General features: G+C 36.7%; 1 protein-coding gene across 5 annotated transcripts; it reads left to right on the forward strand.

Annotated features, from left to right (window-relative positions):
- On the forward strand, positions 2,276 to 7,851 carry LOC18781067 (RNA polymerase II subunit 5-mediating protein homolog). 5 transcript variants are annotated; one of them, XM_020562708.1, is made up of 11 exons: positions 2,280 to 2,848; positions 2,946 to 3,005; positions 3,120 to 3,287; positions 3,602 to 3,668; positions 5,082 to 5,353; positions 5,486 to 5,566; positions 6,274 to 6,307; positions 6,746 to 6,864; positions 7,037 to 7,081; positions 7,172 to 7,239; positions 7,331 to 7,851. In XM_020562708.1, the coding sequence occupies exons 1-11, from the start codon at positions 2,543 to 2,545 to the stop codon at positions 7,389 to 7,391; spliced, it is 1,281 nt and encodes a 426-aa protein (XP_020418297.1). In that variant the 5' UTR covers positions 2,280 to 2,542; the 3' UTR covers positions 7,392 to 7,851. The 5 variants fall into 5 exon arrangements, with proteins under 5 accessions (XP_020418299.1, XP_020418297.1, XP_020418298.1 ...); XM_007211519.2 differs by having other exon boundaries at positions 2,282 to 2,848; positions 7,162 to 7,239; XM_020562711.1 differs by having other exon boundaries at positions 2,285 to 2,848; positions 2,939 to 3,005; positions 7,162 to 7,239.

Genomic DNA, 15,848 nt, shown 5'->3' on the forward strand with positions numbered 1-15,848 from the left:
TTCAATTATATTTTTCTCATTGTTAAGAACTGACTTAGCATGCTTTTAAATTAAAAGAGTAGATATTAAGCAATTCCATTTTTTGAACAATCATTAATAAAAGATAACATTGAAAAATTAAATTGGTTTTAATTTCTTTATCTTCCGGTTAAAGTTTCTCAATGATGATTTTAATCGAGTTATAATTTGGATTAAAGAGCATGAAACATACTTTGTTTAAAGAATTGAACCTTGATGCCTTAGCATTTCCATTATTGATATTTCATTTTTAGACTCAATTACCACAACAATCAAATCAAATTATTTTTCCATTTTGCTTGTCACTTTTATTGTGATACGTTTAATTATTTCTTTGTGTGCAGATATTTGCCTACCTGCTCCTTGAGGATACGATACTTGGACTTCCAAGATTATTACTACGTGTGACTACTTGCAGTTGGGTAGACGCAACAACTGCCAAGCGTAACAACTCCAAGTACCAAGTTGGTCACATCGCACAGTACCCGTGCCATGAAGGGTTGGGAACTTCAGTATCAACATATGAGTAGAAATGAATACCTTCATTTGGGCCAATGTTAGGCGTCCTAGGATAACATTGTATGCCATAGGGCAGTCGACGATTAGAAATGGGGTGGTGAGCATAGCCTTCTAGTGAAAGGACTTGCCTTGAATTCTCCATTGGAATCTGTGACGAACTTTCTCCCTATTCAACACCAGGCACGTGTCGGCCCAAATTACAAAATATCATTCTTCCCTAATTCCAAAACAACTTTAGGGTTTGACTTCTACTGTAAATTGGGCAGAGCCTCCCTTGAAAATGGCTCTTAACCCAAAAATCTACCTGCACAACAAATGCACTATATTCCCAAGCGTTCAGCAATCATAAGGTATAAACCACACACCAAATTCAATCGGGCCTCCACCCCCAAAAACAATAAAGATAAATTAATAAATTCAGCCTAACATAATTGAACATAACAAACAAATCCTAAACTTGCGGATGCACCTAGGTTAGCCTAAGTTGCCTACGCACCCTTACTGAGGAATTAAGCAACACGTAATTCTTTCTACCATAAATAACAATTAAGATAATACAAAAACGTTCAAAGTGAAACCAACAATAAAATTCTAGAATTATTCTTTACTTAATTTCAACAAGCTATAAACTGAATGTCATACCATGTAATTACGTACCTAACTGTTCAATTAGTTTATCATTGTACATCCAAACATATATGTAACCAAACCTTCTACGTGAAAGCCATACATGCGACCGTCCACATAGTGCATATGTCCTGCAATCACCCACTAAGGGGTATATGGGAAATATCATTAAATCCAAAGGCAACTGGGGAAGGAGAAACTAGCCAACCACCTATGTAGACAAGTCGGGCAGGTGGTTGGGGATCCTGGCCAACCTTGTGCAGATAATATGAGCAAGGTGGCGAAGAATATCTTGTTAATTGTATAAAACATATCGATACTGCACTGTTCTCCACATAGGAATACCCCAAACATAATCAGTAAATTCCATAGATAATCCGCCAATTCTAAATACTCCACATGCGGAACGGTCCACTCCACATGTGTGACACATCCTAGCAGAACTCAGGGACAAATGGTCAACCCGAGAATGCAATCCTAGTAGAACTTTAGGAGATATACTCAACATGAGAACGCAAATCCCAGCAGAACTCAGGGAGATATTTTCAACTTGAGAACACAAATCCTAGCACCAAATGGTTCGGGCGTCCTCGATACTCGTGGGGCAATGTCATATTCGCGTAGACTTTTCCGAAGGCAATTGAGTTGTCCAAAGACACTTTTATTTCCTGAAGGCAACTGGGATGTCTGAAAACATCAATATTTCCAAAGGCATCCATGATGTCTGAAGACATCAATATTCCTGTAGGTAACTGGGATGTCTGAAGACATCAATATTCTTGAAGGCAACCGGGATGTCCGAAGACATAAATATTTTCGAAGGCAACCAAGATGTCCAAGGGCATCAATATTTCCAAAGGCAACAATATTTCCGAGGCAACACAATCCAATTTCAAACTATTTAACACATAAAAATAAACATAGATATATCATGCTTGGAATGTAAAAGCGATTGAACAATAATTCACAAATATTTAATAAAACTCTAATATATTAATACTATTTTAAAATCAAACAACCAAACCACACACACCTCCTAACCAATCGGTCCGGGCCTAACCTCGGAACAAACTATATACTTGCTACTATTGTATATTCTCTTTCTGGTTGTTGTAATGAATCTACAAGTAGCCATGAAACAATGAACTAATATTAGCTATTCATATTTACGGGTCTACTTTTTCTTGAAAATTGTTAAATCAATTCCGGAAGAAATCCATGTAGTCCTTTCAAATCTTATAAATACTATGATAGAAATCTTTAAAATCCATAAGCAAAAAATCTTAATTATAGAAATTCATAAATAAAATCCTATAAGTTATTATATTATACTTAAATCCACTAAACTCTTTTATGTCTTATAAAATCTTAATTGAATATGCATCTTGTACTTTTCTTCCCATTCTTGTTCGGTCTATTTCCTGATGATGTGCAGGTACAGTGCGTTTTGACTGACTTTCTCACCTCTGAAAAAATGGAAGAGGCAGCCAAAGGTAAGGGAACAGTGACGTCACTCTCCTCCTTGTTCCCTGTCGAAGACGCACAGAAAGCAGCGAAGCGCCTACAGGACTCGATCGCCGAGAGGCAACCGATGCTGGACCAGCTCGGAGGCTTCGTCGCCGACAACGCCAGCCTCATCAACCTCGTCCGCCGCCTCCCCGACCACCTCCACCACGATATTATGGTAAACCCTCCACATCCAAATCCAAACCCCTCAACTATTTTTTCAGTTCGTATTTTTATTTTGAAAGAAAACCCTAAATTAAATGCTTAGCTTGTAGGTTCCGTTTGGGAAGGCAGCGTTCTTCCCTGGGCGTTTGGTGCACACCAATGAATTTCTGGTAAAACTACTATTTTTCCTTTTTATTTTTTGTTTTTTGTTTTTATTTTTATAATTTGTTTTGAGCTTCTGAGCAGCTGCCAAACAGAGCAGTGATCTGTGATTTTTGCTGCAGGTTCTGCTGGGAGAAGGTTACTATGCAGAAAGGACATCGAGGCAAACATTGGAGATTTTGAAGAGAAGAGGAATGGCATTGGACTCCCAAGTGGATTCTCTCAATGCCATGCTTGATGATCTTAAACTTGAGGCTTCCTTTCTTGATGCTACGGCCTCTGAAGCCGCGGTAATAGCGTAAATTCAACTAATTTTTTATTCATACAATGCACAATGAGGTTAAGTTTAGTTTAGTTTATTGTATAAGGTCGTTTACGTTTCAGTTGGGTTTCTATTAGAATCCTAATATACTGAAATACTCATGCTTATTGTTGTGTATGAACCCTCTGCCTTAGCATTTTCATCCTGAAGTAACTAAAACTAGTCATCAATCTTGGTATGAAAGTTTTCCACAAACAGTAAAAAGCTGCTTCCTTAAAAATCATCTTATTTATTTTACATCAATGTATATGAAATCGAGAGTTTTAAAATTTTGTACAACAGGAGGGCCTTGTAGAGATTAGGGAAGATTATGCGGAGGAAACTTCTTCTGAAAAAGAATCTGAGCCAGGCAAGTTTTTTCTTATTTATTTTCCCCTCAACAAGGATTTATTGGAAAATTTGTAATCTCAGTGTTATTCATTCCTGTTTACCTTTTGTGTAAAGCTGCTTATACTTTACATCGGCGGGATGGTTGCATAGCCTCATGTTATTCATTTTGCTTCCTTAAGTAGTATCATTGAGTATGAGAGTTAACAGATAATTTAATAAATAAATAAATAAATTTTGCTTCATTCGTAAAACTTACAATATTGGATTTATATACTTTCCATCAGTTTGGACATTAAAAAACCTCAACAGTTGCATCATATATTTATTTATTTTTCTGAAATATAAGAAATGGTAACTATGTTGCTTTGAATGCACCGTTTAAGCAGATTACCTCTTTGCAATTAGTTCAGTTACATTGTTTGGAATATTATATCAGAGGCCTTTCTGGTTAAAAAGAAATAGCCTGTCCAGGTATATGTTTAATGATGCATAAGGTGAGCTCATAGAAGGAAAAAAATACAGAGAGAAAAGCTAGCTTTTCTTCAATCTTTAGCCAGCATGTTAATTGTTTGAATTTCTTGATTCAAAGAATTGAATAATTTGAGATGAACTTTTGATCTAAATAGCAAATGAAATTTGCAAATTGATCCTTGCACATCAGAAGCTTTTGTTAGTTTGTGGGCATCAATTGGGGCTATCGGGTTTGAGAAGATTGACTTCTTGTCCATATTTTATTGTATTTCATTTTTCTATAATTAAAAAAAGCTTATCTTTTGTATCCAAAAAAGGGCTTTCTAGTTTGTGGTATGTAGGCACATGATTGGGATAATGGTGTATCTTTTTATAGGCCTAACATCAAAGATTGACTTTCATGACTATCAGCCAGTTAAGAACAAAGCAGTATAATTCCTTCTGAAGATGTATTGTTAAGAAAGTGTTATGGGAGTATTACTACTTACTTTGATAGTGAAGAATAAAGGAGATTCTGTAGATTTTGTACCTGAATCCTTTCTTAAGCATTAGTACTCAGATTTCTCTTTAAGTGCAATAGCTCCTGGCTCACCTTCAAATGGGCTACTGGTTATTTTAAAATTCTAGGATGTTATTCATGTCTACTTGATATGGTTGATGTTCTGGAGTTCATAGAAGGTTTATTATGGGTTTCTTGGTGCTGTTGATTTTCTTTCTACTTAGTTTTTGCATGCATTTTCATACATGTGATTTTGTACTTACATTCTTGGTATGTAAGGAGCTATGCAGATAATTAACTGGTTAAGAAACTGTGAGCGATGCCTTGTCACCTCCATATATCAGTGATTCTGGTTGCAAGTTAATGATTGATCTGAACCTTTGTTGCTCAGTGCCCATGATTTGTGCTTTTCTCCCTTTATATCCCGGGTCAAATAAATAATTAAGATAAATTTTGTTCCAGGTCCACGTAAGCAAGCTTCTTCTAGTTCTTCTGGAACGGACTTTACAAAAGTTGCAGATGAAGATGAAGAATTTGCTCGTATAGCGTCCAGGATGGATGAACTGGAGAAAGAAGAACTTGAAGCTGAAAATGAGGCAGTAAGCCTAGAGCAAACTAAAGATGAATTTGCAGCAGAAAGTTATGATGAGAGCGATGAAGATGAGCAAGTTGAAGCTGATTTGCACCAGTATTCAGATCATAAATCTCTTCATCAGAATGTCAAATTTTCTGAGGTAATCTCTTAGGATTTTAGGATTTGTCTGGATATGTTGAAGAAATGACAACAGTACATGAATCTGTAGCGAATTATTATTGTTCTAAGCTAATAAATGATTAATTACTTGGTTTCAACACTGATCAAATAGAAAGCAATGTCAAGAAAACCTCCAGAACTAACAGAGGATGGAATTGCTGCCAACAAAGAAAGTTTTACTGATCAGCTAAGCGTAAGTTATGGCATTTTCATGTTCTCTTTCTTGGTCTTACTGTTTGGTTGGTCTAGGTCATGATAATCAGTATGTAAATTTTAGAGGACAAGTACGGATGTTTCCCCTTTTGTTCAAGAAGGCCAGTGGGTCCGAGTATATTTTAACAGGACCAAGCTCTTACTTATATAAAAGTTTTCCCATAAAGGTTGACCTATATATTTTTGAATTATTTCAACATTTTTCTACCTATAAACTATATATATATATTTTTAACTTGACCTTATTTTACAAATTTTAATGCTAAAAATCAAATAAATAATTAAATGGGCTATATGAGTAGATACATCCGGATTAGGTAATTCCAATTGTCATTGAATGAATATGAAATTGAAATGTTATCAAATAAAACATTAATTAGTAAGAAAGTTTCACTAGTTATGTAAATGAGTTGCCTAACTTGTCTTAGATTAGATGTTATTGAGAAAAGAGTATGTTAATGTCTCAATTGCTTATATACTTTTAGTTGTTATTGAATTTGGTGTTTTGAATTTTTTTTTAATTAAATCTTATTTGGCTCTTGGAAATGCTGGCCATATAGTTTGATGAAAATAGGTTGCTGGTCCTGTAGCATGTTTTGGTTTTTTGTGGAAAAGTAGGATTTATTGGTTTCTTTCCATTTAATTAAAATGTTGATTTTTATTTTTGGGTTAAATCTGGAAATGCAGTGTTTAGGCCTGACAGTGCAACCTATAGCCAAAGGTTAGCTAATGTCTCTCTCTCTCTCTCTCTCTCTCTCTCTGTAGGACACACACGTGCGCTTATGAGTTCACTAACTGTTAATGAGGGAGTATTATGTACAGGATTGCAATAACCCTAGTAAAATCTTCTTTTTTTTTTGGATAATGCCTTGCACCTAGGAGAATATGCCTGTTCTTTCCTCTTTTTCTCTCTCCTCCAATATGCTATTGAAGCTTATTGCATAGAACGTGCCTGTTTTGTCATGTTTTGATGGGACAAGCTGCTAATTGTTTTGAGCACATAGATATTATGATATCCAACTTATATATTTTTTAGATTCTGCTATGAGGAGATATATGATGTTTTACAGATTGGTGCGGATGCCACATTCACTAATTACTCTGTTGTCATATCCAATTTTAATCATTACTTAATTCTACTTGATTTCTTTCTGATTAGTACAAGATAGAAGTTCGCATGGAAATATATTAGCGAGTGATGTTAAAAGTTCTTCTGGGAAAGCTTTGGTGGCTCCTCAAGTTCACAATGCTCAAGCTGTGGACTTACCAAGAAGTCAGGTAGAGAGCACTTATTTTTGAGCCTCTCTAGTACAGAGAATTCCAAATCTAACTATGAGCAATGAGCATATTGAGCACTGATTTATCTATTTGCCTACAGCTCCACACACATAAATGGACACTCAGTACATGCGACAAATCCTTTTTATGATGACCCCCTTTGGTTTTACAGGAGGTCCCTCTTCAAAGTTCAAAACCAGAATTTGATGGTCAGAAAGTATGCTTCCATACAATAATACTAAAGCAATTGGGTTAATTATTATTTGAGTTACTATATTGACCATTGATTGTGTGTAGGCTTTTACAGGTTCCATTATTGAACGCACTCACAATCTACGGACAACTTCAAGGGAACAAACTACAACTACATCACAGGTAGATTTGAGTTTACTTTGTACATGATAAAATGTTGGTTTTAGTGGCCTCTATGGCTAACAACTGGTAATGACAAATTGGGCTGTTGCAGTCTTCTGGTTCTCAACCGCCAAAACCAGTTTCAAGATTCAAGATGCAGAGAAAATAGTTAGCTGTACTGTTGAGATATGAGATGAGGGAGTGCTGACACCACAAGGGTCGTTTTGGAATCTGATGACAGTGTCCAGCACGACAACTTTAATCTGCCTGCCTTGGTTCCAACTGTGGTGCAAATTCCAAGTTAAATAGTTCATTTTGGAGCAAAGCAAACTGGGAAAAAGAAAAATAATTGTGCCCTACTTTTTGTAGAATACCGAAAGTTTTGCTTGACTTGTCGTATCGGGTAACCTTATTTGAGTGTCCAATGTCAAAATTTATCGTACGTTTGTCTTTCTAAATAATGTATGTTAATCAGCTTTCCTGCCCCATCATTCTAATCTGTCTTGACAATTATATGTCATGAGAATATTTGGAAGCACTGGCTAAGTACCATGTGGGTTTTATTTAGCCTATGCTTTTGTCTTCGATACCTAATTTGATGTATTTGAGACTTGTCCTCTTCGATACATTACAGTAGTTAATTGCAGTAAGAAGAGCTATGATTCAGTTGTTAACAATAAGCCTACAGCAATCTCAGAGCAAAATGCTTCAATATGCAAACAAGAATAGAACATAAAGGTATTTTCAAGTAGCGAACTCGGTTTATTTGAGAATCTGTACAGACGAAAAGCCTCTGGTCCCTTTCCAGTGATAGCCACTGTAGAAGTAGTGGCATATAAAAATGAATTAGAAAGCATCTGGTCTATGGACATACAAAATTGTACAATGAGCACAGCTGTTTTAGTTTTGTACAACTTTGAAGATAATGCTTCAACCATCACGTATCTTCTCCTTTCGCTTCTTCAAGTCCCGAAGCAGAGTCTCCCTCTCCATAGGAGTGGCAGATAATACCCACTTGCTCAACTCAAGCTCTCCCAAACCCATGAACTTAGAAAGGAGAGGCTATACTGAATCCTTTTCTGATCCTTGCATGAAGGAAAATTCTCCTTTCCAATTATACCTTCTAGTCTCTTTCTCTGGGCAACACGAAGGCATGCACAAAAAGAAAGTTTTCAAACATAATTATAAGGGTGAACTCTAAAATCAACTAAGTACACCCTATGATCTAAGTACACTTGGGCTTGAGTGGGCTCCAGCCAGATTCTGTTTTTTTTTTTTTTTGGGAGGCTCAGTGGTATAAGTCAAATCTAGGTAAAGTAAATAATAGCTTAGCCCTCTATTTAAAATAAGCCTATCTCTCTATGTAGCCCACTCTTGAAGCATATAGGAAATAGTAAACATGCAATCCATAACCTATATAAATCTGATTAGAAGTAGACATAAAAAAATTTATTCTAGCCACCCAAAACGCAATATTTGAACCTTGAGAGACTAGAAGAAATAGCTATCACTCTCTAAAAAATTGTACCAACCTATCTTCGGTGGGTTCTTCAATCTTGGTAAGTTTTTCTATATTTTTTTATTTATATATATATTCAATTTCCAATTTTAATTGTTGTTGTTAAGTTTTTATGATTCAGGGTTTGGGTGAAAACTTTTGGGGATTGTTGATATATGTTTTATTTTTGCAACTTGAATTATTAATTAGCATATATGATTTTTGGTGTTTAGTATGTCTTGTTAGGATATGATGTCACATGATGATAATAGACCGGCAAAGAGAAGAAAAAAATATTTATTCATTCTTCAACAAAATTGGTAATGATAATAAGGATATACCTTTTGCATCTAATGTTGACACTTTAATTCTTGAGGAACTTACTCAACTCAAGTAGTTTAACAATGTGTTTGATTTGGTATTTATTTATAGGATTAACTACACTTTAGTCTATGGAGGTTTAGTGTCAGTATCGAAATGGGCCACAAGGTTTCATTTTAATCAATTTCTTGCATAACATTTCGAAATATTACCAATTTACACCCGCCGTTACATTGACCGTCAAAGTCAGACGTTAAATGTTGACGTGGCAGTTGTGGGACCCACCTCATAACGAAAGAGACGAGACGAAGGGCAATTTCGGAAAGAAAAAAAAAACAAATGTTCACCTTCTCTCTCCAACGCACGCGTTCCAAGGCGTGCTTCAATTACTAGGCTTGGAAAAATCAAAGAAACTCAGTTTCTGATTTTGTTCGTGTACTGGACAGATATAGAGGAGAGGGTTTGAGGGTTTGTTCGTGTTTTGGAGAGCAAATATTTGAAATAAACTGCAAAAATCAAACTGAAACAGAGGTTCCCGAAAGATTTGAAGAATACGAGTTGGGGACTTCGTCCGAAAGGATATGGAGAACCTTTCTACGATACGTATGGCATACTGTTCTAAGGTTCTTGGCAGATGATGTTTTCGAGTGAAACTTTCAAATATAGTCAGTTTCGAGTTTGGTGTCGAGTGAAAGTTTGGCTTTTATAATGGATTGTGAGTTTCGAGTTAGGTGTCTGTATCACTGTGTCTATTTAATTAGTAGATGGAATGGTGTGAATGGTAGGTGGTATGCGTAAGTAAACGTTGGCTTTTGTATGTGGTCCTACAACCACTGGGAATCTTACCTTTTGTGTATGTGTGTACTGACATAGAAAGTTTGTATTTGTATATGTGTGTTTGTATTTGTATTTGTATTTGTATGTGTATTTGTAAACAGGCTTACATATATATATTTTTTTTGGTGGTAAAATTCATGTGTGGCTTTCGACCTGTAGGGGATGAGGCATGATTTTCTATTCAAATGTACCACAATTTTGAAATAAGAGGTAACTATTATGTGAATGGGTCTGTTGATTGGTTCGATTATTGTGATAAGGATAGAATGTCAATGACTGAGATAGATGCCATGGTATTCCAGGTGATAATTTTGATTGTGGTCTAGTTAAGCTGAGTGAGGATATAGATGTCTTAGACATGCTAGTATTTGTGCCAAACACTAGGTTGATAAATATATACCTAGAACATATCTTGGCATGCAGTCAAAAGCAGTTTTACAGTCAAGTGGCTTCAAACATAATTATAAATTTGGATGATGAATTTGGGACCAACACTAGGGTAGTGATTGAAGAGCTTCATGACAATTGTGGTGCCATTGTTCCAGTGGGTAGGGAAGTATCCTAGGTGCAAAAGGTGAAAAAAAAAAACAAGTGTTGTAATAGAAGAGTTGAATGAAGAAGGGTTGAATCAAGAAGCAGGTGGACAAGGCAAAGAGTTGAATGAAGAGGGGTTGACTGAAGAAGTAGGTGGACAAGGCAAAGAGTTGAATGAAGAAGGGTTGAATTAAGTAGGGTTGACTGAAGATGGGTTGACTGATAAAGCTTCTAAGCAAGGCAAAGAAATTGCCACTGTGAATAATGAGGCGAATTCTGACAAGGGCCAAGAAAATCCAAATCAGGATTGTTCTAATAAAGGCAAAGGCAAGGATAAGGACATGTCACATAGCTGAAGTGTGCTTTTGGTAAAAAAAAGATGCGGCAGTTTAAGGAGGACAATGACTATTCACCATAAAGACAAAGTTGTGGAAGGAAGGGTTGATGACGTTAGGACCGAGTTGAAAAGGCATTCCATGATGTTGAGAAGTGGAAGAAGATTGGCAAATGCTGCAGACTTTGAAGATGAAGATGATGATGCTTCTGATAGTGAGGACTCAGATTATATGATTCCCAAAAACTTTAGTGAAGATGAAGATGAAGATGATGTTTTTTTTGATGAATGGGTGGATGACCAAACTAAATGGACAGGGGTTAAAGAAACTGGGAATGAGGCTGCTCCTGATTGGCCTATATATGTTGAATTGGATGATGAAGATTTTGAATGCAAGGATTATGCCAAGTATAATTCTGAAGAGGAAGTTGATAAGAATTGGCCAGAGTTCAATGCTACAACTGACATGGCAGATCCAAAGTTTGAGATTGGCATGTTGTTTACTGATTGTAAGGTGTTTAGGGCAGCTGTCAGAGAATACTCCATCTTGCAGAATAAGGATGTAGTGTTTATTAGGAATGAGGCTTTGAAGCTGAAGGTAGTTTATGGGGACCCAGATTGTGGGTGGATGATATATACTTCAAAAATGCAACATGAGAACACCTTGCAAGTGAAGACATATGTAGGTGAGCACACATGTACACAGCTATGGGAGAACCCTACTATGAAGTCAACATGGATAAGCAAGAAATATGTTGACACTTTGAAGTCCAATCCCCAGTGGCCAATCAGGTCATTCAAGTAGACTGTTGAGAAGGATTATAATACAAGGGAGTCAAGACAACAAGTGTATATGGCAAAAGATAAGGCACTAAAGCTGATTGAGGGCAGTTTCAATGAACAATATTCAAGAATTTGGGATTAGTGTGAGGAATTAAGGAAGAGTAACCCATGAACCACAGCAATGGTTATGTGTGATTTCCAACAACAGTTGGGGCAACCAAAGTTTCAAAGGTTGTATGTTTGTTTAGGAGCTGCTAAGGAAGGCTTCAAAGCTGGGTGCAGGCCTATTATAGGTTTAGATGGGTGCTTTTTGAAGAGTGTTTATGCAGGGCAACTATTAATTGATGTGGGTATAGATGCCAACAATGAAACCTGGGTAATTGCTTATGCAGTTGTGGAATCAGAGTGCAAGGATTCTTGGATTTGGTTTATGGAGCTATTGGTTAAGGATTGTCAAATTGTTAATCAATTTGGCTTCAACTTTATATCCGACAAACAAAAAGGTTTACTGCCTACTTTTGAGCAAGTGGTCCCTAATTGTGACCACAGGTTCTGTGCAAAGCACCTGTTTTCCAACTATAGGATATTGTTCAAAGCAAAAAGCCTCAGAGACAAGTTTTAGGAAGCATCATATGCAACCACTGCCCCCCCACTTTACAAGGGCCATGGAAGACCTAAAAAAACTGTCCAAAGATGCATATGAATGGCTAACCACTCCAGATAAACCTCTAAGGGGTCCAAGTCACACTTCAACACTCATTTGAAGTGCGACATGTTGTTGAATAATCTATGCGAGTCTTTCAATGCTACCATATTGGAATGTAGGGATAGACCAATTCTGTCAATGTTTGAGTATATTAGATGTAAGCTGATGAGGAGAACACAGGGAAGAAGGGACAAAATGCTGAAATGGAACAGGCCTATGTGCCCAAGAATATTTAAGAAGGTGGAGGGAAATAAAGCCAAGGCAGGTGCTTGTGTGGCAATGTGGTCAGGTGGAGGTAAATTCCAAGTGTCAGTTGGTGGCCATGCACAATATTTGTGGACTTGGAATTGAGGACTTGTTCTTGTAGAGCTTGGGATTTGCAGGGATGGCCTTGTGTTCATGCTATTGCAGCCATGCACAATATATTGTGGACTTGGAATTGAGGACTTGTTCTTGTAGAGCTTGGGATTTGCAGGGATGGCCTTGTGTTCATGCTGGACTTGGAATTGAGGACTTGTTCTTGTAGAGCTTGGGATTTGCAGGGATGGCCTTGTGTTCATGCTATTGCAGCCATGCACAATATATTATGGACTTGGAATTGAGGACTTGTTCTTGTAGAGCTTGGGATTTGCAGGGATGGCCTTGTGTTCATGCTATTGCAGCCATAAATTGTTATTAAAAAAATGTGGTTTTTCCCTTTTTATAAAATTCTTATTCAGAACCTTTAGATATAAATAATATATAAAATAAATATTAAACGGTAAAGTAAAATAAAGAGACAAGTAAACAAATAAATAAAACAAGTTAAGATTAAGAAAGCAAGCCTGGTATAGTGAAAGCACATCAAAGACGCTGTTCTAAAGCCTTTGTAGCCTCCCTACGTGCAGGTAATGACGGTCTACAAGACTCCAAGATACGACCCTAATACGCAGGCTTAAGATCCGCTAGCCACAGAACCGTTGTCCAAAAATAATATAGAAAGTATGGAATATGTGAAAGTATGAGAATAGAGAAATCTGATTGTAGTATTTTTGAAATGTGAAGGAGGAGTGGCCTTTTATAGGCATCTAAAACTCGTAACCTCCAAACACATTTAACCATAAAAGTTGGTGGCAATGAATAGAAAATAAAAACTGAAAATTAAACAATTTGTAACTCCTATAATAAATAAAAGAAACCAGCCAAAAATTAAAACAGAAAATAAAACGTTTTAAAATTTAAAATCCTTTCAAATAATAACAATCCCCCACAAAGGGTTTTAAAATTTTAAAATTGTAAAATATAAAGAAAATATACATATGGGCAACATAATACTATGCAATAGGTGTAGGTGCCTTCCGGGCTTGAACCTTCACTTAGTGATGATAGTTTCCATTTAAGGAACCTGAGTGTACACAGTATTGAACTCGGCACCTTTGACCAAACTTCAACATATCCCACACACAGTATTGGTTGAGGCTTGGAAGCGGGGTAGCGCTATTTATGGCCATGCGCTAATCTTGATTCTCATGAGAGTTGCTAGAGAATAGCCCAATTCTCACAGTCGCGGCCTCACGACGTCTCTCACTTAGGTGAGTTCTCCAAGAGTACATGTGACCTGCACCCTGCGGGAGATTGCCCGCCTCGAAACTCATTCAGGGATAACTCCCTTCCTAACGTCACATTATATAGCACTGATGTCATAGGGATGAGCATGAGGACATCTCTGGGATGCCTCCACATGATATAAACAGTGCTCAAAGAGTCATGCAGTATGGATTGTTTCTACCCATTGAACTTCCTTCATGGGATCGCCAATCACAGAAGTTGGGTTACCTCCCTAGGTGACTCCCTTATGGGCTTAAGCCCATCCCCCTCTACATTTCTAGGACTCTGCTCCTAGAAAGACCTTTAGTCAATTGGTCAGCAATGTTGTTCTCCAACTTCACATACTCCAAAGACACAATGTTCTTACTTAATAGACTCTTCATAGATTTATATCTCACATGTATGTGTCTGTTCATTTTCCTATTTGTGTGAGATTGTTTCACCAAGTCTATTGTAGCCTTGCAGTCACAATGAATAGATAAAGCAAGCAATGGTTTCTCCACCAGAGGCATATCCATCAATAAACTCTTAATCCATTCAGCCTCAGTGAAAGTAGTATCCAAAGCTATGAGTTCAGACTCCATAGTACTTCTAGAAATAATTGTTTGCTTCTTCGAACCCCATGAAATTGCAGCTCCACCTAATAAGAAAATGTAACCACTAGTAGACTTCACTTCTTCATTGTCAGTTATCCAATTTGCATCACTATATCCCTCTACTACATTTGGAAATCCTTTATAGCACAGTGAATAATCTATTGTTCCTCTTAGGTACTTGAAAACTCTTTCCAAAGCATTCCAATGTTCCTTGCTTGGGTTATGTGTATACCTACTTAACCTTCCAACAACATAAGCAATGTCTGGTCTAGTCTTATTTGCAATATACAACAAAGAACCTATCATCTGGGAGTACTTCAGCTGAGAAAACTGTTCACCTTGCTTTTTCTTTAAATGAACGTTGGGATCATAAGGTGTTGGTGTGGGCTTACACTCAAAGTAATTGAACTTCTTCAACATCTTCTCAATAGTACTAGATTGACTTAGAGAGATTCCTTGTGTTGTCTTCTCAATTTTCATTCCTAAGATTACATGTGCTTCTCCCATATCTTTCATGTCAAAATTCCTAGATAAGTATGACTTCACATCATTCACAATCTCTAAATTTGTCCCAAAGATCAAAATGTCGTCAACATATAGGCACAAGATTACGTGTTCTCCATTATTCTCTTTATAGTAAACGCATTTATCATGACCATTAAACTTAAAATCATAATCTAGAATCACCTTGTCAAATTTCTCATGCCATTGCTTAGGAGCTTGCTTTAGGCCATATAAAGATTTAACCAACTTGCACACCTTGTGTTCTTGACCCTTAACTATGAATCCTTCGGGTTGCTCCATATAGATCTCTTCATCTAAGTCTCCATTTAGAAATGCCGTCTTCACATCCATTTGATGAATCACTAAATTATGCACAGATGCTAAAGCTATCAAGGTCCTTATGGTGGTAATCCTAGAAACAGGTGAGTAAGTATCAAATTAATCTATCCTTTTCTTTTGTGTAAAACCCTTAGCTACCAATCTTGCTTTGTACTTATCAATACTTCCATCAGGTTTCAACTTTTTCCTAAACACCCACTTGCACCCTATCGCTTTATTTCCGGCAGGCAAATTCGTTAACATCCATGTGTTATTTTGAATTATAGATTGAAACTCATTATTTATAGCCTCTTTCCAGAATAGTGCATCCACAGACATAACGGCTTCCTTATAAGTTGTGGGATCTCCTTCTACTAGAAAGGTATAGAAATCATCTCCAAGGTTCTTCTCAACTCTCGCTCTTTTGCTTCTTCTAAGTTCTTGAGATTCTAAATTTTCGATCGTAGTTGAGCTAGAAGGCTTTTCACTTATTTGTACTTCCTTAGAAATTCTTGTCTTGTACGGGAAAATATCTTCAAAGAATGTAGCATCTCTTGCTTCCATAATTGTGTTGTTTGCAACTTCCTTTACTTTAGAGTTAATCACCAGGAA

The sequence above is a fragment of the Prunus persica genome, chromosome G4 (genome assembly GCF_000346465.2).
Source record: "Prunus persica cultivar Lovell chromosome G4, Prunus_persica_NCBIv2, whole genome shotgun sequence".
In the NCBI taxonomy this organism is placed as follows: domain Eukaryota; kingdom Viridiplantae; phylum Streptophyta; class Magnoliopsida; order Rosales; family Rosaceae; genus Prunus; species Prunus persica.